The sequence below is a fragment of the Octopus sinensis genome, linkage group LG6, assembly GCF_006345805.1.
Source record: "Octopus sinensis linkage group LG6, ASM634580v1, whole genome shotgun sequence".
Taxonomy (NCBI): domain Eukaryota; kingdom Metazoa; phylum Mollusca; class Cephalopoda; order Octopoda; family Octopodidae; genus Octopus; species Octopus sinensis.
The window spans coordinates 117707877-117732439 of NC_043002.1; the positions used below are offsets into that span (position 1 = coordinate 117707877).

A 24563-nucleotide genomic window follows, 5' to 3' on the forward strand; every position below is an offset into this window, starting at 1 on the left:
ACACTTACTTTGAAAACTTAATTGCAAACACTGGCCTGGAATGAATCCAGGACCTTAAGTCAGTGACGTTGGACTGGGAGGTGTGGTGAGTGGACCATGTTGCTGTGGCTCAGGTTAGAACCCAGCCATAATAAAAAAATGTGTGCATGTGTATGTATACACACATATGCATACAAGGTGCAAGGAATATTGTCTGTCTAGTTAAATTTAGTACACTTCTCATTTTCTAAGCATATAAACCAATCAATAATCTCTGTGGTGTCATAATTTTGGCTTTGAGTGTTGGTATTATCTTGACTATAATTTTTTTACTTGGGAAGGATCTTTATCCTTTATCCAAATCCTATGAGATTAAGACTGTGAGGTAGATTACATCAAGATTTAAATACCCATTTCAGGATGATGTTAACATTCACCATGCCATCGTTTTGGTTGGCATAGTTAAAATGGAAAGCTATCCACCACTCTGTCATATGAAAGAGTTAGTCTTCCCTATGAGCAACTTCGTTTGGAATATCCTTCATGAAAAACAGCCAAGCGGAATTTCTCTATCCAGAAGGTAATCATCCAAGAGATGAACAATAATAGAGGGGTGATACAGTATATGAAAGAGGATTTGGTTACCTCATTCAGTATTGATGCCTGACCATCTCCATATTTTTACTTGTTATTACTCTGTAATTGCCAAAAATATTTCCTGGATTTTCAATAATTTGTGTGAATCATTTTCTCCTACTGAAGCATCGTTCCCTTCCACACTCATGTACATCCTATTAGCAGTATATACATGAGATTGACTGAGGTAACTATCTGCATTTCACATATACCTTTTCATACACCCTTCCCCCCACACACACACACACATGTATTTAAGGGTATCCTGAAAGGCCTCGTTGGAGGCCCAACCTTCCAGCTTCTTTTACAGGGCTTAGAAAAACTGAAGGACCACTTTCATAGTTTCTGTTTCTGTTTCATAGAAATAATCTTGCTGGTCGTATTATGATATATTCTCAAACATTTCACATTTTATTTCTTAGCCTGCAGTTTGTGGATGTTTCTGTATTTGGTACATGAGTGTGGAAGGGAACAATGCTTCAGTAGGAGAAAATGATTCACACAAATTATTGAAACTCCAGGAAATATTTTTGGCAATTACAGAGTAATAACAAGTAAAAATATGGAGATGGTCAGGCATCAATACTGAATGAGGTAACCAACTGACTTTCACAAATCCTCTTTCATATACTGTATCACCCCTCTATTATTGTTCATAATTTTGTGTGAATTTGAGAAGAGGAATATATTGAATAAAATTATAATTAACTAATCCTCCTGTGTTTTCAGGATGGCCTGCTGTGTTAACCTTGGATCGTAGGGTGACCCGCTGTGAGACCTATTGAGGAGACCTATTGAGTCAAGTACATCAACATTAACATCAAAATGAAAATCAAATGGAAACTGTAGTTGTGATACCTGTGCTGGTGGCACGTAAAAATCACCCACTACACTCACGGAGTGGTTGGTGTTAGGAAGGGCATCCAGCTGTAGAAACTCTGCCAGATCAGACTGGAGCCTGGTGCAGCCTCTTGGCTTCCCAGACCCAGGTTGAACCGTCCAACCCATGCTAGCATGGAAAACAGATGTTAAACAATGATGATGATAATATATATATATATCTACATACATATATATTTTGGCCTGCCCGCCCAGCCAGTGGGATGGCGTCATCTTATGGCTAAAACAGCACGAAGAACGAAGAGAAAAGGAAAAGGGCCTCAGTACCCTGCACGTCAATCGGGCCACTCCATGACGGCGGAGTGCAACTCAAGCAACGAGAGGCTGCTAAGAATCACAGGTTCCCAAAAGCCGTCATGGAACAGGACTAAACTTGCCATATGCACCTACAACTGCAGGTCTATGGCAGGGTGGCAAGAACTGAACCACCTAATGGAGGAGAGGAAGAAGATCAGGTGCGATGTGTTAGGGCTGTGCGAGACACGCTGGAAGAAGGAAGCGAGTATACGATGGCAAGATGGATGCATTGTGAAATTAGGAAGAGCAGAAGGTGGTAGATCGGTCAGAGGTGGAAGAATTCTATCGACAACTAGACAAAGGGCTGGCTATGAAGTCCACTTACACTGTCGTGATGGGAGACTTCAACACAAAGGTTGGACATGGACAACAAGGAGAGGAGTACGTCGGGAGATTTGGCATGGGAGAGAGAAATGAGAGAGGGGTACGTTTGGCTACCATGGCAGAGGCGAGGCAGCTCTACATCGGAAACAGCCTATTCAGGAAGAGGGAGAGGAAGAGATGGACTTGGATATCGCCGAACTCTAAGCACCGAAGCGAGATCGACTACATCCTGGTTGATAAGCGACGCATATTGCATGACGTCTCCATCGTGATGCCATTCAACACTGGCAGCGATCATCGTCTGGTAAGGGCGAGGGTTGTCATCAACGAGAAGAGGGAGAAGATGGCATTATATTTGGCGTCGAAGGGAAAACGTGTCCCATCTACAACGAGGCAAAGCTGCAGGAAGCCATCATGCAGGAAGACTGGTGCCAAGGAGACGACATAGACGATGACTACAACTCACTGATAGAGAAACTGAAGGAGTGTTTAAGGAAGGCTAAGGGAGTATGTCTAAGAGAAAAGAAGGGAAGAATCTCGGAAGAAACTACGAAGTTACTCAAGAAGAGGAAAAATATGAAGAGGACTATTGAAGATCACCTTGAATATTCCATTCTCAGCAGAGTGATTCGTGAGCAACTAAAGAAAGACTTTGAGGCATACTGGATGGAGAAGCTCTTGAAGGCCGCAGAGGAAAAGAAGAGCCTCAAGAAATGCAAGAGGGACATGGTACTATATAGATCGGAGGTGACGGCCCTGAAAAATACAGATGGAATACCGGTCAACGAGAAGAGCGAGATGGAAAAAGTTTGTGAAGACTTCTACACCAAGCTCTTTAAGTCTACCAGAAATGTCCAGCCGTTACCACCACTCCAACAGGAAGAAAACGTGCCACCTATCCTTGTCAGTGAGGTTGAAAGAGCCATCGGCTCGATGAAAAACGGTATAACATCAGAGGTGCTAAAGTCAGGCAGAGAGCAGCTCTGGAAAATCCTCGCTGAGCGATTTACGCACTATCTAGACGAGGGAAGAATTCCCTCGCAGTGGAAAGAGTCAAATACCATCCTGCTGTATAAGAAGGGCGACAGAGAAGATCTAAAGAACTACCGACCCATATGCCTGCTGTCTCATGAAGATAATTCTGAACAGGTTGTCACGTCATCTCGACGAACAACAACCGAGGGAGCAAGCAGGCTTCCGGAAGAACTACAGCACAATGGACCATATATTTGCTCTAACGCAACTGCTTGAGCAAGCAAATGAGTACAAGCTGCCTCTTTGCGTTGCGTTTGTAGACTATGAGAAAGCCTTCGATAGCGTCGAAATCAACGCAGTGCTGAACTCGCTGCAGAGACAAGGAATCGAAGCGCAATATGTGCAGCTGCTCAGAGAGGCAAATTCCGGATGCACCACCGACATAGCTCTACTGTCATCACCCATATGAGTGCCGGTCGAGAAGGGAGTGAAGCAAGGAGATACAATCACCCCAAAATTTTTCACTGCATGTCTCGAACAGATCATCAGAGGCATCAAATGGCAAGGTGGTATCAACATCAATGGCGAGCTCCTCACTCACCTGTTTCGCTGACGACATCGTACTCATCGCTGAAAACACGGATCAGCTTCAGACCATGCTGATGGAGCTCGACATCAAAAGTTCTGCAGTCGGTCTCAAGATGAACCGCATGAAAACAAAGTTCATGCGGTCAGACAATGTACCAACAGGTCAAATGGTGATCGGCAATGATGAAATAGAGGAGGTGAGAGAATATGTCTACCTGGGACAGGAAATAAATATGTGCCGGGATATCAAAAAGGAGATCTCACAGAGAGTAAGGGCCGGATGGAAGGCGTTCAATGGCATAAGGGATGTGCTCAAGGGAAGGTTGGACAGGACCACCCACGCCAGCCTCATTAACAGTGCAGTTCTGCCTGCAATGTTATATGGTAGTGAAACATGGGCTACCACAAAGAGAGAAGAGCAAAGACCGGTAACGGCTCAAAGAGCCATGGAAAGGTCAACGAGATCGTTGAGAGAGTACATCTGTAGCGAGATCATCAAAAAGAAGTCCGGCGTGAGAGATGTATACTCGCAGCAAGTATAGATGGGCTGGACACGTCGCCCGGCTCACCGATAATCGGTGGAGGCACGCAGTTGTCGAGTGGTACCCGCGTGAGCGGAAAAGACCACCCGGAAGACCTCCACGACGGTGGAGTTACGATTTCAGGAGGACGATTGGGATCACGTGGATGAGAAAGGCGCGAACCAGAGAGGAGTGGACAGCCTGCTGTGACCAGCGGTGTCAAATGGACGCCTGACGGACTGGTCAGTCAAAGTGAAGTGACATATATACTTATATGAGGGAGTGCTGAAAAGTTCCTGTATTTAAGGGTATCCTGAAAGACCTGGTTTGAGGCCCAACCTTCCAGCTACCTTTACAAGGCTTAGAAAAACTGAAGGACCACTGCAATAAGTGTGTGAATTTGAGAAGAGGAATATATTGAATAAAATTATAATTAACTAATCCTCCTGTGTTTTCTTTTACTCAAAGCCAGGAACATTTCAGCATCCCCTCATATGTATATATCAGAGAAAATGAGAGATAGAAAAAGTGTGAGAAGCAGTTTGGTGCACCCTAACCCTAACCCTAACCCTAACTTTAAATCTTGTAAGTTTCTGAAAAATATATATTCATTTATGAAATTTTGCAGAGATAGATTTTCAACAGAAAAGATTGGGCTTATGTTGACCAAATTTATAAAAATGTACATATTTTTTGCAAATATACAAATGAGAAATTTATTTTATTTAATTTTATTTCAAAGTAATGAATATATTTCATTTGAAGATTAGTACTCGTTTCATCATTTCATATAAGCACCAGAAATTTGACACAAGTCACAACATAATTTTTGTATGTGTCTTATATTTCTTTATGTTATACCTGGTGGTTATAATATATTTCAAAGGTTACCTGTCACATGATGGGTAATACTCTATACTTGTATTTACATGTATATACATACACACACATATTTGTATATATATATATATATATATATATATATATGCACATACATATATATACATACATATACATATATGGATGAGGTTGTAGGCGTGGGCATGGCTGTGTGGTTAGGGAGCTTGCTTCCTAGCTATATGGTTTCAGGTTCAGTCCCACTGCGTGGCACTTTGGTTAGGTGTCTTCTGCTGTAGCCCCGAACCAACCGGAGCTTTGTGATTGAATTCGGTAGGCGGGAGTTACTGCCGTGTGTGTATGTGTGCGTATAGCTGCTCAGTGCCTCTCCGAAAAGAGAGAGAGAGGGTATGTATCTAGTATTATTTATTTATTTATGCACCCTTTTCAAGCCTAGCCAGGCTCATGGGCCCTGTTTCCCGGTTTCTATGGCGTATGTATTCCCCCCAGCTGGACGCGACGCCAGTCCATCGCAGCGTTACTCAAGAAACAGGAATAAAAAGTGAGAGAAAGTTGGGGCAAAAGAGTACAACAGGGGTGGCTCCCCATCCCTTGCTGGAGCCTCATGGAGCTTTAGGTGTTTTCACTCAATAAACACACACAACACCCAGTTTGGGAATCGAAACCGCGATCCTCTGACCGCGAGTCTGCTGCCCTAACCACTGGGCCAGTGCACCTCCATATCTAGTATACATATACATATATATATATACATACACATGTACATATATATATTTATATAAACATTTATATATATATACATATAAAATTATATATATAACTATATACATACACACATATATATATATATATATATATATATATATATATATATATATATATGTATATATATATATGTATATATATATATATATATATATATATATATATATATATATATACACACATACACATGTATGTATATACATATGGACACAGGTGCACTATATTGGAAAATTATTATTTCAACTGAAATAGCAAAAGGTTTAACCGATGCATAGCCTATGTGTGTATATGTATACATATTTATATCTATATGTGTGTGTGTTGGTGTGTGTCTGTGTGTATGTGTATATATATATTTATGTATTATTCTCATACAAGAATGTTGATCACAATGTCTTTGAAGTTTCAGTCAAAAATTCAAAGTCACCGTCACCAGCATTCTTGTATAAGAATAATAAATTTGTTCTCGACAAAAGTATAAAGTAACCAATTAGATTAATGTCAAATTGTTTTTAATATAACTGAACACTGATATATATACATATATATTTGAAGAAATATTTTCTTAAAATTTATCAACTCTTTAAAATATATTAGAAAAACACGTGTGTTTGAGAAATTCAAAAATAAAAGTGCTTACACACAATATGAAAACTTCCTTCAAAAGGGTTTGTGTCATGTTTTTAAACATTTTCTTAATAATTAATAATCATTAGTTAAAATATTTCTTCAAATATTGTGACTGTATAAAGTAATTTTTGCAAAACCTTTTAAATATATATACATATACATAAACATTTAAAACAGCTTTCAGCTCTGTGCATTTTAAAATTTTATGCGCTTCTAACAGAAGCCCATCTCTTTCAGGCTTTAGATTACTAAATGAAAAGATACATAAAGTCCAAGATGGCTACTGGAAATAGGCTGCTATTGGCCAAGGCAGGCTACATGGTGCTTTCAGGGTAATACCTGTTGTTCAGCAATGGAAGTTCCTTTAGAAAGGGGGATTTCTTTGACTGCATGGCTGGGCAGGAAGCTGGTGGTGTCTAGATGTCTGGGTGCAGATTGTGTGTGTGTGTGTGTGTATTAAAAATGGGGAAGGTTGGTTTATGGGGTTACCATAGGTTTCCCGCCTGTAAAGGGTTTAGCTTTATGGCGTATCATCAGATCCCAAAAACCTATTGGCCCAAGACACAGGATAGTTATATTCTTAGTGGAGTAGCTGAAAAGAGATTTTTAAGAGGTCTTGGGCCAACAGGTTTTTGGGATATGCCATAAAGCTAAACCGTTTATGGTCAGGAAACCTAAGGTAATCCCATAAACCGGCCTACCCCATTTTTAATATATACTGCTCTATATCTTAGAGTGTGCTTCTTCATTCGGATTTATGTTTTCTACAAATGATATATATATATATATATATATACACCCAGTGCAATCAATATGATTGGTGTTAAGAAGAGCATATATATATATATATACACACACATATATATGATAGATCGTTAACTCCTACACGCATTTTTTTCTCTCCTTGTTTTTTTTCTGTGTATCTTTCTGTCGAAGAGCGTAGGCTCAAAACGTAAAAGACTTGTTCTATTTCTATTCCTGAGTGCCATACTAATACATTTGTTTGTTTGTACTCCACCTGCCTTTGTCTGTTGTTTATTTTCATAAACCTTCCCGTTATATATATATATATATATGTACATATACATCCTTCCCACTGCTGTCATTCGTGAAACAACCTACGACACTCAAGCGCTTTCAAAGTACATTGTTGAAAATGAGCCTAAATTACTTCTGGACCAGCTGCAGGCTTACAGAACTATTCTTAACAGTGTACGCCAACGCGAGGGACGAATCTTCTTCCTCGATGCTCCTGGAGGGACAGGAAAAACATTTATTACAAAGCTTCTCTTGCAGAAGTTAGGTAGCATCAGGACATTGCAGTAGCTGTAGCCTCCTCTGGCATTGCAGCTACTTTGTTACCCGGTGGAAGGACAGCACACTCAACTTTTAAACTCCCTCTCAATTTAGCAGCATCCGAAATGCCTTCATGCAACATCAACAAGTACTTAAAATGTGTTATGTAATTGTCTGGGATGAGTGCACTATGGCTCACAAGGGAGCTTTGGAAGCATTAGATAAGAGCCCTGAAAGACATCCGAGACTGTCAGGCTCCAATAGGAGGTGTAACGCTTCTGTTGTCAGGTGATTTCAGGCAAACTCTTCCTGTCATTCAGAAAGGCACTAGAGCTGATGAAGTTCAAGCATGCCTAAAGTCCTCTACCTTGTGGCATCATGTTACAATTTTTAGTCTCATCACTAACATGAGAGCTCAGCTACACGGCGACAAAATGTCCACAAAGTTTGCACAGGACATTTTGACACTTGGTGAAGGCGAGATGCTTCTCGATGCTGCAGGACAAATGGAAGTGTGGTCATTTTCCTCTGTTGTTAATTCTGTAGATTACCTCAAAAACAAAGTCTTTTCCAACTTCACACAAAACTACCAAAATCACAATTGGCTGTGTGAAAGAGCAATATTAGCTCCAAAAAACGTTGCTGTTAACAAAATTAATCAACAGCTAATGCATTCTCTTCCCGGCACTATACACACTTACAAGTCTGTTCATACAATTCCAGATATAAATGAAGTTGTGAACTATCCTCCTGAATTTCTCAATTCACTGGAGCCTCCTCGACTACCTCCACACATATTACCACTTAAAGTTGAAACTCCTGTAATGCTACTCCGCAATCTGGAACCACCAAGACTTTGCAATGGAACACGACTGGTGATAAAGAAAATGATGTCACACGTTATCGAGGCGATCATTCTTTCTGGATGTGGAAAAGGTGATGACGTCTTTATTCCAAGATTTCCTCTTACTCCATCAGGAGCAGAAATTCTATTTACATTCAGAAGACTGGATTTCCCCCTTCATGTCAGCTTTGCCATGTCCATTAACAAATCTCTGGGTCAAACCCTCTCTGTAGCTGGTCTTCTTTTGGAAGAGCCCTGCTTCTTGCATAGGCAACTGTATGTTGGCTGCTCAAGAGTAGGAACCAAAAGAAACCTTTTTGTATATGCTCCACAAGGAAAAACAAGGAACATTGTTTACAACGAGGTGTTATAATCTCAACAGCCAGGAGGTATATACATGATCCCCTTTTTTTTTAACAAACTTCATGTACTTTCATGTATTTATATTAATATACATATATTTGTGTGTGTGTGTGTGTGTATGTGTGTGTGTGTATCCATATATATATATAACAGAAAAGTCTAATTCTTCTATTGAATGTAACCGGGCAACGCCGGGTATCTCTGCTAGTATATATATATATATATATAAATATATATATAAACATACGCACATATATATGAGATGTGTGGATACAGATGTGTTATTGACTGTATGGGCATGCACGCGTGTGCGTGTGTGTGCATATATGTATGCATGTCAGTATATGTATGCACATATATACGTGTGTATATATGTAAACATACATATATATGTGTGTGTATGTGTGGGTGTATCATCATCTTCATCTTTTATGCCTGCTTTCTATATTGTAATGAGTTGGATGTTTGAGCAGGATCAGAGGATCAACCATATCTTGCTCTAATGTCTCAGTTTTGGATTGGTTTCTAAAGCTCTTCTGAACACCGATCATATTGACTGCACTGGGTGTATTAGTCATGGCAAGGACACTAGTAATGTTGGCCTGCAACTTGCAAGACCAAAGTGCTTCTTTGATATAAATAGAGAATAGGACACAGAGTGGTCATTTTATGAGACGTGTTGAAAAGTATGATGGGAGGAGCAGTAATAGGTTTGTTATTGTTGGGGAGATTCCTGGCTACCTTGCACTTTACATGGATGGATGAGGTTGGATGGAGCTGTACCTGAAAAAAGGGAAGTATGTATGTGACAAGGTGCCAGAATGTATCCTCGTTAAGTTAACATGTCCGAAGAGGTGAATAGAAAAGAGCATGAGTATAGAAAAATCAGGGAGGATGGGTAAGGTTGCAAGAGTGTGAAAGGAGAGTGGGCGAAGGATATAAACGTTGGGTGGGTGTGATTAGCTGTACATAACAGATGAATGTAGAGAATATTGAACAGGGGTTGGTTGGCTTTAATTATAAGCTGGGGTGATGATGATAAGAATGAAGAACAGAGGGAGTAGTGACTGGCAGTATAAAAATGGCAGTAATTTTGGTATGTAATAAGTTTCTGCTGACATTACTCACAACAGCAGAATAATGAAGTAATATTGTGTGCATATAAATACATATTACTGTTATACTCGGGGGTGGTCATATTTTGCCAATAAAATACACACAGTATATATTTGGTTTTCACTTCAGCTGTATTATTATTATTATTATTATTATTATTACTATTATTATTATTATTATTATTATTACTATTATTATTATTATTATTATTATTATAGTTTAATTTCTTTATTAAAGCTCTTTCATTACACAAACTGTGACCTCTTCAGTGACTCTCTATCCCACATCTCCTCTTGTCTAAGAGGAGACATGTGGAATAGAGAGTTTGCTGAAGAGGTCACAAGATGAGTGATGAAAGAACTTTGACAAAGAAACTAAAATAAAAATAATAATAATAAAGCTGAAATGAAGACCAAATATACAGTGCATGTATTTAATTGCCAAAATATGACCATCTCCAAGTATAACAATACCTGATTTCAACATGCAATTTCATATCAAGAATCTTGCATAATAAATACATAAACGTGTGTGTATATATATATATGTGTGTGTGTGTGTGTGTGTGTGTGTGTGTGTGTGTGTGTGTGTGTGTGTGTGTGTGTGTGTGTGTGTGTGTGTGTGTGTGTGTTTATATACATGTATACATTATAATTATATACACATATAGTCATATATATGCATGTGTGTGTATGCACATGTACACATATAAATATAAATTTCCAACTATTAAATGTTTTTTTTTCAAAAGGTACCAATTTTTCAAAGTTTTTTGTTGACTTCTAATTGAAACAGTTTTGATAATTTGTTGTATTCATCTGTATGATGGGTGAAAATACTTCGTATGAGGCCAAATTGCATACGAGGGAGCTGCACAACCACAGCAGATGATCCTACACATGTAAACCAGAGACATAGTTGACTTAAATCTGTGTTGCCTTTCTTTATTACCAGAGAATGAATTATTTGACCTGAAAATAAAAAAAAATTTTTAAAGAAAAAAAAAACCATTTAGTAGATTATTTACAGCAATTAATAATTTGCTTTAAAAAATGAAATATTAACTACATTTTCCAATATACAAGTCAAATTTTTCAGGCCAAAATTTACAGTTCCCAAAAAGGTAAGGTTGATTTACACACTAAGATGACTTTGGAGGACCAAAACTTCCTTGTGAAATGCAGCAGGATTTGGAAAGATAGGGACAATGTCTGAATGTTTGCATTATATGCTACATTGACTTGTATGCAAGAAGATAAAGTAACAAACTGTTTGGCAGTTAGTTTTATCCTACATACTGACATGAATTCTTCAGAACATCTATTACTCCAGTCAACTTAATCCTATGTCGTATTTTCAATTATTTTAATGTCTGGTCATAAGTGTCTAACAAAAGACACCGTAAGGAATTATTTAACTTGTTAAAAGTGGCAACCAAATCTCCCTCAAACCTTACTCTGCCGTTTTTGAAAAAGGAAAGACACATTGGTTAATGTAATCCAGTATGACAAATGAGATGGTCAAATTAAAAAAATAACCAAAAGTGAAATTAATTTACTTACCTACACAGAGAATAGAAACAGAGAGTGACATCCAGTCAAAATACCGTAAATTACTTTCAACTTTCTTTGTTAAAATATCAGCTAATTGAATAGATGATTTCGACAAATATTTGAAAATTGATTTAATGTTTTTGATTTGCTCCATGATTTTGGATAACGACTGAATATTTGATGCTGTGTTTGTTTTGCAACAAACTTTTTCAACAGACTCCTCCAAGTGAAAGACACGCTTCTCTAAATCTTTGGCCATTGAAAGTAAATTTTTCATTTGATTGTGTGTTCTGCAACTGGCTGGAATAATTCCAGAGTTTAAAGCTTTTTTGCATATATTTAGGCAAACTATAATGTGTATAGTTTCAATTATAACTGAGATTGTATAATGAATGAATGAAGCTGAGAGAGTTAGATATTTTAAATTTCCAGGATTTGATAAATAAGTGTGAACATGGCCGAGAAAGTCAATCCTTCTTTGAAGCTCATTTTGGTTCTCCAAGTAAAATTTATCCCTTAATAACTGGAGGAGGTATTCATAGAGACATGCAATAGAATCTTTATAGTTGTCCCAAAGAATAGTGTCTTTGTGGTCCAATGCTACAAATAAATAAAACAAAATTATCATATTCATATAGCAGTGATTATTTTCAATAATATTTATCATTTTTTTTGTTCTTTTGTTTTCATCAGATTTCCAAGTACAGACAATTTTTGTATAAAAACTTGAAAGGTATCAGCTAAATAATTAATGTTGGCTTCTCTCCAAATGTGTAAACAAGTAGCATTTTAGCTGCTTAATGTTTGGTTAGGTCATTATCCAGACATGTTGCTGGTGATAATCTATAGAACCACCATCTAGTCTATAATGTTATGAATATGCAGAAACATACTCAAATAGTTTGTATATTTAATATGTCTGACTTTCAATGCTTATACAAATACGGCATAAGTAAAGTTGTTATGTTTTTGGGAGGATCATTTTGTCAATAAGAAGCACATGTACTGATTCTGTTTCACTTCTTTTTATTATTATTAGTCAACTAACATGGCGAGTTGGCAGAATTAGTTACAAAGTTAAAAAACAAAAATACTTGGCAGCATTTCTTCTGACTCATTATGTTCTGAGTTCAAATCTTGCCAAAGTCAATTTTACATTTTATTGTTTTGTGTTGATCAATGTAATCAGCTAATACCTCTCGATAAATTGCAAGGCTTGTGCCAAAATTTGAAATCATCATTAGTAAAGACGGACACAATGCCAGTAAACATTTTGCTTGGCATGCTACCTTAATAATAATAAAACAGTTTGCTACCTTAATAATAATAATAATAATAATAATAATAATAATAATCCTTTCTACTGGAAGCAAAAGGCCTCAAATTTGTGGGGTGGGGAGTAGTTGGTTATATTGACCCTAGTGTTTCACTGGTACTTAATTTATCGACCCTGAAAGGATGAAAGGCAAAGTGAACCTTGGCAGAATTTGAACTCAGAACTTAGCGATGATCAAAATACCGCTAAGCATTTCATCTAGCACACTAACGATTCTGCCAGCTCACCATCTTAATAATAATGACAATAATAATAATAATAATAATAATAATAATAATAATAATAATAATAAATGCTCTGATACAGTACCAGGCAGTGACTTTCATGGCTTCTCATCTGGAAGTGTTATCATGTACATTGTTTTGTCTTGGTATAAAAGATGGGCTACAGCAAATATTCTGCTCAATACCACAGATTTGCTTGTCAGTTGTTTGACCTTAACCAGTTGAGCATGTCCCTTAGTGGCTGACGATATGTGCATCTCTGATCACAAGCAGAATTAGTGGGGGAGCATCATAGCCATGTGTTGAGAGGGATTCTTTGAGGTTTGGATAATTCACCTTTGGAAACATGGGTGGTTCTTTCAACATCCTTAAACAACCCTTATTCAGGGACCGTTTGAGCGGGATGGGCTACTCAACCTGAAGAAAATTCTAACTGGGCCCCACCTGCAAGGTCATGTGCTGTTTATCTTGATATGAGATCACCATGTTGCACACATATGGTTGTAGTGCATGTGCCTGGCATCAGACAGGTAGACATGATGGGTATACTGGGCTTCATATATTTTACCCCAGTGTCACTTTGATGGCATGCTCTGCTCTCTCACTCAATGATGATAGTAATTGGTGCACTTGAAAGTATCAGCACTCAACTACCAACATGGCTCAAAAAGATTGGTACAAATGTAAATGTAGAACACTGACAAAAATCATCATTGCTTGGAACTAAATGTCACCTTAGTCTGCTGGCTGTGGACAGCTGACACTTTCCATCATACCTAGCAAAATAGGCTGAGAGCTGTCATCAAAATAATAATAGTAATAATAATAATAATTAATAATAATGATTTCAAATTTTGGTACAAAGGCCAGCAATTTCATGAAGGGGTCTAAGTTGATTACATTGACCCCCAGTGCTCAATTGGTACTTATTTTATCGACCCTGAAAGGATGAAAGGCAAATTCAACTTTGATGGAATTTGAACTCAAAACGTAGCAACAGGCAAAATGCTTAGCTGTGTTTTAATGTAATTGGCTACGACCCTCCCCACTAATCTCAGGTTTTGTGCCTTTAGTAGAAAGGATTATTATTATTATTATTATTATTATTATTACTGTTGTTATTATTATTAAAAGAAGTGAAATACAACCACTGTGTGTTTCTTTGGGCAAAATAACTCTCCCAAGATACAACAAAATATCTGTTAATGATTTAACAATTTATTTAATCACAAGGTCGCTTTTCAAATGACATCAGGAATAATTGAATGAAATCTATACTTGTACTATTTAAATGACTTTGAAAAGAAGAAAGACGGGATGACCCCATCCCACTGAAGGATTTTAATTTAGATAAATAAGGTTTATAGTCAGATAATATACAGTCTGGCTTTCTACCATCTGTATTAACTTATTTAAACATCTGTGAATATTAAACGACATTGTATAATCTAATATACTAATTGGTTTACTTTCTTTACTTTCTTAAACACCCTGAACACCCTGAATACATCTCACCTCTATACATACACAATTAGGTCAGCTTATCACATATTTAGATGAATTAAAAAAAAAACTCAGAAAAACCAGCAAATTGGAACAAAATCTTATTGTTCCAGTGGTCAGTCAAGTTAAATAGTTTGTGAACACTGTAATTGTAAATCTAAAAGAATGTATCTGTATGTTTGTACAGCCATACATGTTACAGTGTGTGTGTGTGTGTGTGTGTGTGTGTGTGTGTGTGTGTGTGTGTGGTGTGTTGTGTGTGTGTGTGTGTGTGTGTGTGTGTGTGTGTGTGGTGTGTGGTGTGTGTGTGTGTGTGTGTGTGTGTGTGTGTGTGTATTTCAAGTTGCCTTTTATTAAGTTGACATTGGTAGGATATTTTTAGTAATCTAAATAATTTGTGGTATGATTCAGGGATAGTTTTGTAAATTCCGATATTTTGAATGAAGTCTGAAAATTGAAAACTGGTTAGAAAATGTTGTTTGTAATTCTAATCAGTCTATGAAAGAGGAACAGCACCTACTTGTCATCAAAGTAGACCCAGATAAATATAAAAAGGAATATTCTGTGCTCAAGATATTGGGCAGTGTGAAAGTATAAACTATTAATCCTTCAGCATTCAGATTTCTCTGTCAAATGTAATGCTTATTTATTCATATTGCTTTGAATTTGTCATCTATTATCTTGTAGCTTTGATATTTCGATGATGTGATTGATTATTTTAAGAATGACATTGTAGGGTAAGTATGAGAGACTGGATCTGGCTAGTTTGAACATACAGCTAGTAGAATATTTTGGCCTAATCTGGCTAGTTTAAATGCTAAAGGGTTAACTCATGGCTAAATGCTTAAATTATTCAGCCACTATACACTTAACCTTTGAACATTTAAACTGGCAATATCTGACCAAAATAGTCTATTTGATTTTTACATTCAAGCTGGCCAAGTCCAGTCTCTCTCACCTACCCTACATTATCATAGTAAAAGTAAACAATCACTCAGAAATCTTGAAGCCATAAGATAATGCATGATGAATTCAAAACAAAGTAAATAAATAAACATTACATTTGACAGAGCAATCTGAATGCAAAAGGGTTTATCATTTATCTTTAATTGTTTCAGTCATTAGACTGCGGCCATGCTGGGGCACCACCTTGAAGAATTTTTTTTTTAGTCAAATGTATCAGCCCCAGTACTTACTTTTTAAAAAAAGTCTGGTACTTATTCTATCAGTCTCTTTTACCAAACTGCTAAGTTACAGGGTTGTAAATACACCAGCACCAGCTGTCAATCAGTGGTGGGGGAACAAACTCATACACACACACACACATATATACGATGAGCTTCTTTCAGTTTCCCTCTAAAAAATCCACTCACAAGTCTTTGGTCGGCCTGAGGCTATAGTAGAAGACACTTGCCCAAGGTGACACATAGTAGAACTGAACCTGGAACCATGTAAACTTCTTACCACACAGCTGCACCTGCGCCTAAAAGGTTAAAGATCAATTCTTGCAGTTTTTTCCCTAGTGCTATACACCTCAAAATAAAGCATCTTGTGTGTGTGAGTTTTTATTACATGCATACACACATATATAAAACTGTGATGAATGGTGATATGCAATGCCAGAGAAGACCAGCTCACAGATGCAAGCATGGCAAACATAAAACTGGTGGTGTCAATGGAAATTGGGGTGTATAAGATATTATTGTTATATCCTCGTTAAATCTCCATCTACTGCATTCTTCATTACCCAATTGCTTATTCACTATACACTGTCTATGTATTTAGGAACAGCATTTGATTTAATCCCTCTATATTCAAACTATCTTCACCCCTTTTACATCTTTATTACTCTAGCACTCTAAGCTATTTTTTCCTTGTATGTAATTTTCCATCGATATCTTACAATACTCCATCACTCTCTCTTATCATAAGCCATATCTACTGTTATACCATCATGCCATTCATGCTGTTTTTCAATCATAATTTTCTTGCATTACTCACTCCTCTGTCTTCCTTTCACTACCGTCACTATTTCACACCGACACTCTTCTTTCATCTTCTTAGTTATCACTTCCTCCTCTATCCATCCTTTCAGTCATATTCACCTTTTAAACTGTAATATAGAGTAGAGAAAACTCTTTAGTCTTGTAGGAGACAAGGCCATCTCTCTAGTGCTGGTGCCATGATAAAATGTACTTAGTAATAGGAAGTAATAGAAATCATGCCATAAGAGAGCATATTGAATGGCATAATCCTCTGACATATCTGAGTGCAGTAACACTGAATATGAACTAACTCAGACTATTGCAACTCAAGCAACCCATGCCAGTACAGGTTCTATGGGTTGCCAAGTTGTAATGGTAATATCATCATCATTATTGTTACTATTTATATCTGTTTTTCTTCACCCACCCTTATGAGGACAAATTGCAAAATAAATCCTTGATTGATTTTTCTCTGGAGTGAATATCTTAAACAAATAATCCACAACCTTTTTTTATCAACCTCTTCATGTCAGATTATCTTCTTTATAACACACATCCTTGTCAATACCTTCAACTCAATTCAAGTCAGACTTCCTTTCTTCAATGCAAGTCAATGTGAGTCATACAGAGTTCATTCAAAGGTTTGTTCAAACAAATGTATCTCTTAAGCTATTGAGAAATTCCATCCCATTTACAGGTGTACAACACTGATTTTACAAACACTGATGGTCTGCAATGCCTTTTAATCCACACTAATATACAAGCAGGAACTTCAAATTCATACAGCTACCAGACTAGTTTACTGGTTCCTACTAGTAGCTTTTATCTTAAATTCAATATCTGTTTAATTCAGTGTGTTGACCAAGGTGAGCATTTCTGGTTCAGAAAAATTAGAATCTGAAAAGGCTTTGGAACCAAAGATTTTGGAATATTGATGTTGTACGTGTACTTATATTTCAACTATCAGAGCAGTTAATACTATGCTTTGCAGTTGTTTCTCATTTGGCATTACTTCCTACAACTGGATCCTTGATTAGTTCCATGGAGAGAGATTCCTCTTGACCTTTGTTTGTTATAGGTTTAGACTTGTATTCATCTTAGAGTAAGCACTTCAATGCAATTTCAAACAGACTTTCTTTTCAATGATGTCTTGGTTTATTTCCCATGTCTTACTGACTCTAGATAGAAATTTCACATGTTTTATCCACTCTGGATAAAAATAATTTCCTACTTATTGTTTCTCTTCTAGATTGGTAAACCCTAGGCTCTAAGTAAGGACAGATGGAACTGTAGATATATAATGCACACACACACACACACACATACACACACACACACACACACACACACACAACAGGCTTCTTTCAGTTTCACAAGGCTTTAGTTGACTTGGAGCTATAGTAGAAGACGTTTGCCCAAGGTGCCATGTAGTGACGCTGAACCTGAGATGATGTAGTGAGGATATAAACTTCTTAGCCACACAGCCATGCCTCTGCCTCTTATATACATAGATTATATATTGTGTGTATGTGTGGGTGTGTGTATAGATTATATAAATGATATATAAATGATATATATAATATCTATCTTTGGTAAAGATTTCTTCTTGGATGAAGAAAAGAAATATGCCACGATTGTTTCCACAAGTGCTATGATCTCTTTACTTGAAAATTGTTACAATGAAAACATCCTTTAGATCTGCAGGTACTGTTTGAGTTTCCTACATTTTCAAAATGAGGTGGAATAATCTTTGGTCACCATTTTGGATGAGTTCCAGGAAATTTCAATGTTTTCATCTTTTCGGCAGCCAGAAAACTGTTATACTGTCTCTTAGTTATCTCACAGAAAGTGTTGGTGGAACCTCAGTGAACCACTAAGTCAGTGGTTCCCAATTAGGGTCTATGGACCTCTGAGGGTCCAAAATTGAGGATCCACAGTAGTATTTTATGAATTTAATGAAAGAAATTTTGCTTTTGGATGTATTTATTACAAGAAGTAGCTAGGCTGTTTCTCTAACGTTTTACATAGTTTAACATGTTTCCAACCAGTGAAACATGTTCTTGCAGAGAGCGTTATTGCAAACTACACAAGTGAACGTGTGAAAAAGAAAGTAGGAATTTTGAAAGAAGTATCTATTAAACTAATTTTTAAACATTGAATGGCTATGGGGGTTCCTCTGAGTCAAATAGTTATCAAAGGGGTCCATAGGCAAAAAAAGAAATGTTTGAGAACTGCTGCATTATTAGACAAACAATCAACATGATAACTTGTACAAGAAAGCTACAGGAAAATGTAAAGGACAACAGAAATAGAGAGGTAGAAAGATAGATAGAGAGAGGGTGTGTAGAAAACAAAAATACATGTGTATGTATATGTTTTTACATATGCATGCGAATGTGTGTATATGTGTGTGAGAATTTTTATTCAGCCTGCTGGCTAACTGCAACATTTGTGATTTTTCAGTCACTGTTTTACTATATCAATAATGGCAGTTTTCGTCTTAGCATGCATTTACCCATGGATATTTGTTAATCACAAAGTGCAAAGAAGCAGAAATGCACATTTAGCCACGTCACCACTGCTGCTGGGCTTCTAAGAAAGCTAAATAGCATGACTATAATATGTCTATAATGACTGTATGCCCCGGAGATGTTTGATTGGAGGTTAAGGATGGATGAGAATTAATTCTGCAATGCAATCATTCTATTGTTCCAGTCCCAAGTTGAATTCCAAGTGTAGGCCAATTCATCCCAAAGTTCTTATCTTAACATAAAATTAATGAAGTGAATGTCATTTATCTCCCCCCTTGACCTCTGACATCATCTGGCAAATGCCAACCAAGATGGCGTGAATCAGCCAAGCTTTACCTGTTAGAAATAGCAACCCAAATGCTTTTAAATTAGATCCCAATGCTGGATGTTCAAGAATCAAATGAAGGGCAGATTTTCAACCCTGGGATCATCTTGGTTCCAAAAAGGTATAACATGTCTGTGTAGAGCAAATGTTGTCTGAGATACAGAGGTCCCAGATGGACAGACAGAATTTCGCTTTTATTATTATAGATACTATCTGAGGATAAATACCACAGTTAATTAGGTTGTCACTGATGTATCTGATTTAAATATGATATACAGATAACTATTTTACACAAACCTAGGTATGGATTGTGTGTAAGCACAACTGGTTCAGAGCATTCATCTGTGATATATTTAGTTGAGTGCATTTATAGGTTGGGTGGGTGACTGAATAACGAACAGTCAGTTCAGTGTGTATGCAATTGGTGCCTGACCCTTTTCATGTGTGAATGTTTTAGTTCTCATAGCTTTTTTTGTCTGTCAGCAGTAGGTATACTCCTTCCCCAACTGTTGACACCTACACACCCCACACCATTGAGGAATGTCATTTTGTTCCCTTTCAAATTCATTTGATTTTGTTTATAATCACCAATTAATGTGTAGCTGGTTGAGCATTCCATAAACATAGGTATCCTTAATGTAATTCACAGGCAGAATCAGGGTGACACAGTAAATGTGATAAGATTAGGTGTGACATTATGACCTACAGGCACAATCCACCTAATGGCCTTCTGTACAGGTTCTGTCACCCAATTTCACCTGAAAGGTACAAGTTGACCCAAGGTTATAGAAAATGGCACTTATCTGAGACACCATGCAGTGGGATCAAACTTGTGCTCTTGTGGTTACAATGCAAACTTCTTAGATGGTTGCCCAAACTGTGCTTTATACACACACACACACACACACACACACACATATATATATATATATATATATATATAGCTGTGTGGTTAAGACACTTGCTTCAGAACCACGTAATCTCAGGCTCACTCTCACAACACAGAACCTTGTGCAAGTGTCTTCTACTGTAACCCCTGACTGAACAAAGCCTTGTGTGTGTATTTGGCAAATGGAAACTGAAAGAAACCTGTGATATATGTATGTGTGTATATATTAATACACACACACATATATATCATTATCATCATTTAACATCCACTGTCCATGATGGCATGGGTTGGATGGTTTGACCAGGGCTGGTAAGCTGAGGGACTGCACCTCCAGCCTGATTTGGCATGGTTTCTATGGCTGGATGCCCTTCCTAACAGCAACCACTCTGAGAGTGTGATGAGTGTTTTTATGTGCCACTTGCATGGGTGCCAATTGTGTGACACCAGTATCTGCCATGGCTACAAGTTGACTTGGCCTGATGGGTTTTCTTCTCAAGCATGGCATATTGCCAAAGGTCTCGGTCATTTGTCGTTGCCTCCGTGAGGCCAAATGCTTTTATGTGCCAGTGACATGGGTGCTAGTTATGTAACATCGGCATCAGTCACTTTGCCTCCCTGAGACCCAATGCTTGAAAGATGCTTTCTACATGCCACCAGTACAGGTGCCAGTTACATGGCACTGACATCGGCCACGATTATAATTATATATATATAAGGCGCATGGCTTAGTGGTTAGGGCATTTGGCTCACAACTGTAAGGTCGTCAGTTCAATTCCCGGCGACATGTTGTGTCCTTGAGCAAGACACTTTATTTCACGTTGCTCTAGTCCACTCAGCTGGCAAAAATGAGTTGTACCTGTATTTCAAAGGGCCGGCCTTGTCACACTCTGTGTCATGCTGAATCTCCCTGAGAGCTACGTTAGGGGTACGCATGTCTGTGGATTGCTCAGTCACTTGCACGTTAATTTCACGAGCAGGCTGTTCCGTTGATCGGATCAGCTGGGTCCCTCGTCATCAAAACAGACGGAGTCCTCCTATCCAATATATATATAGACACACACACATACATCCTTCACTGGATTAATCATTAAGCAAAAAAAAGCATGTGCTTAGGACATCAAGAGAAGCTGGGGTACTAAAGAAATGGTAAATGGTTTATGGTATAAAAGAAATAACTTAAAACTTGCTAAAATAATATTCAAAGTGGCTTATATTATCAGAAATATAATTTTGAAGTGTTCATGGTGTCATAGTGCGGATCTGATCAAAAACTTTGCAATTAAAAAAAAGTAGGAGCAAACTTCAAATAAAGTGAAAGTGTAGGAAAATAAAGCATTATTTTCTATCTTAATGTTAGTTTTGTTTCCCTTTGAAAAGGAAATGTTTATTTACGGTTTACTATTGATTATATTTTAAATTACATATGCATGGAGTCACCAAAATTTTTTAAGTGCTTAGGGCCCCTATGGGTCACAGACATCACCAATACATAAGCTTGTAGTGACAAGGAAATATATCCACACATCATACCTACACTTGCATGTTGCTAAGGCAGCAAGCATGTTATGTATGCCTTTGAGAGGTGGTGGGCATGGATAGGCGTTAAAAAGAGAGTAGAAAGATACAGATTTCACGCTCTTGTTCCTTAGTAAGATTATTGCTTAAAATTATTTATTCATTTAAGGTACACTAACACTTGAAAGAATGAAAATTATGTATATATTTGTACAACATACATACATATGTGTGTATATATGAATGTATATATATATATATACATGGGGGGTGTGTGTGTATATATATATATATATATATATATATATATATATATATACACACACACATATATAGATAGATAGAGAGAGAGAGAGAGAGAGAGAGAGAGAGAGAGAGAGAGAGCACATCGATGTGTATACGTGTTTGTATCTGTTGGGTAACGTGTAGCAGTTTTTTCTCTCTGTTTCCTATCGAGTATGATAAGCAGCCAGAACGACAATAACACCTATTTTGACAACAACAGCAACGATTGATTTGCAAGCAATTTTAGCATAAGAAGTTCGGTTGATTACTTACCTGAGGCTAGCTGAGATTGTCCTTGCGGTGTCTGCGAAAAATAATCCAAGTCCATATTTCTATTTCGGTAAATTGTATAAAGTGGACAAATCGAAAATCATGAAAAGACCGTTTGTTAATAAGTGCTTTTCTTGTAAAATCCACATTGCGTTGGCACATGGCCTTTTTATATACAAGTGATTACGATGAAAGATATCACCTGCAGCGCTGATATTTGCTAAGCGCGTGTGACTAAAAATATCGCTCGGGTTATTAATGTTTACATAATCACTATTTTAGATTGATTGATGAGCGGATGATCACACTCATAATTTCTTACTCGGATGTTCATTTGGCATAATTCCACGGACTTAACGATTTAATTTGCACCTGTTGAGAGCTTAGTTGACATAAAGAAGAAAGTGCGTGTATATGATGGGCGGATTTGCTGCGACTGCTCAGTGAAGGATGGTGGAGCGGGTGAAGCTGATGAAGAAATCACTTTTTTGTTCGCAGAAAATTACTGGATTAGGAAAGAAAAAGATTTTTTTTTTTTTAATGGATGTTCATTTAGTTTTGCTTTCGTCTTTTTCGGCATCAATTAAATAAATAACAGGTATTGTACCTTGTGGAAGACAATCACTGTATTACAATTTTATTTTACTTAAAGCTGTTACATGTTTTGAAGACGTATAAATAAATAAATAAAGAAAGAAAGAAATATGAATTGTACGAGTATTGCCCTGTGGTTAATACGTTTGCATTATGCTCGCATGCTCCCGGGTTCAGTCCTACTGCATGGAAACATAGGCAAGTGTCTTCTATAACTGTGTTAGTTACAATGCCTTGCAATTGGATCTGGTAGACGGAAACTGAAAGAAGCCCGCCGTATATGTATGTATGTATACGTATGTGTATTTGCATGTATGTAGGCGTATGTGTGTATGTATATATGCATACGTATGTGTGTGTTGGAAGACAAACTGGTGTTGATTTGTTTGAACCCGCAACGAAGCGGTTCGGCAACAAAGATTGAAAAAGTAAGTACCGGTTTAAAAATAATGTGTGTGTGTGTGTGTGTGTGTGAAAAATCAATATAAATATAGAAAATTGGGTCAATATACAGTTTAAGACCCGGTCACGAAAACAAAAAAAAAGTCGGCACTTTGTAACATAATTTCTAGTTAACTAAAAAGTTTTAAACTTCATATACTGGTAGAATGTGTTTATAAAACATCATTTTCTCTTGGCTTTATTGAGAAAATTCTATAGGTTGTAAGATATTTCGTCTTTAATTTTGAGCATTTCGGCAATTTTAACCAATCGCTGACGTCCATTTAGGTAAATAACATTCTGTGCATAATGAATATGTCCCTCCTTTAAGAAACAGATTGGGTTTATTTACATTTGGGAAGAAAAAAAGATACCGTTCCCCCACCCCTAACCCTAACCCTAACTCTAACCCTAAATCTAAAGTAGATTGAAATGCAATAGATCGATACTAGGGCCATAATTATGGGTGACATTTTCATTTGACACCGCTAGAAAAAAATCCCATTTTCCGTAGCGGTGTCGTATGAAATTGTCACCCATAATTATAACCCTAGTATCGATCTATTGCCTTTCAATCTACTTTAGATTTAGGGTTAGAGGTGGGGGAACAGTATCTTTTTTTCTTCACAAATGTAAATAAACCCAATCTGTTTCTTAAAGGAGGGACATATTCATTATGCACAGAATGTTATTTACCTAAATGGACGTCAGCAATTGGTTAAAATTGCCGAAATGCTCAAAATTAAAGACGATATATAGAATTTTCTCAATAAAGCCAAGAAAAAATGATGTTTTATAAACACATTCTACCGGTATATGAAGTTTTAAAAGTGTTTAGTTAACTAGAAATTGTGTTGAAAAGTGCCGTTCAAAAGGAAAAGATCCAAAAAGTCAGTCTACTAAGTGTAGAAAAAATGTGTAGAAAATGAATTTGAGAACAAAAATTTGCACAAACGACCAGAGTGGGGAGAGGACTTTCGGAAAATTCACAAGAACCGATTTTTCCCTCATAATTTT

The 24563-nt window shown here is 37.1% G+C and overlaps 2 protein-coding genes and 1 long non-coding RNA gene across 3 annotated transcripts in view; 2 read left to right on the forward strand and 1 right to left on the reverse strand.

Moving 5' to 3' along the window:
- The first annotated feature begins 2550 nt into the window (after positions 1–2550).
- Positions 2551–3387, forward strand: LOC115213341. Its single transcript, XM_029782275.1, has one exon. It carries the CDS (start codon positions 2551–2553, stop codon positions 3385–3387), a length of 837 nt encoding a protein of 278 aa, XP_029638135.1.
- Positions 3388–10838: 7451 nt separating this feature from the next.
- LOC115213478 lies at positions 10839–23234 on the reverse strand. Its single transcript, XM_029782470.2, has 3 exons — positions 22515–23234; positions 11655–12245; positions 10839–11063 (listed from the first exon to the last, which is right to left on the reverse strand). The coding sequence occupies exons 1-3, from the start codon at positions 22567–22569 to the stop codon at positions 10855–10857; spliced, it is 855 nt and encodes a 284-aa protein (XP_029638330.1). The 5' UTR covers positions 22570–23234; the 3' UTR covers positions 10839–10854.
- The window catches only part of LOC118764033, a 43706-nt gene continuing 42377 nt past the window's right edge, over positions 23235–24563 (forward strand). Inside the window, exon 1 of the long non-coding RNA XR_004999818.1 lies at positions 23235–23533. This is a non-coding gene — a long non-coding RNA (uncharacterized LOC118764033). The remainder of the gene's footprint in view (positions 23534–24563) is intronic.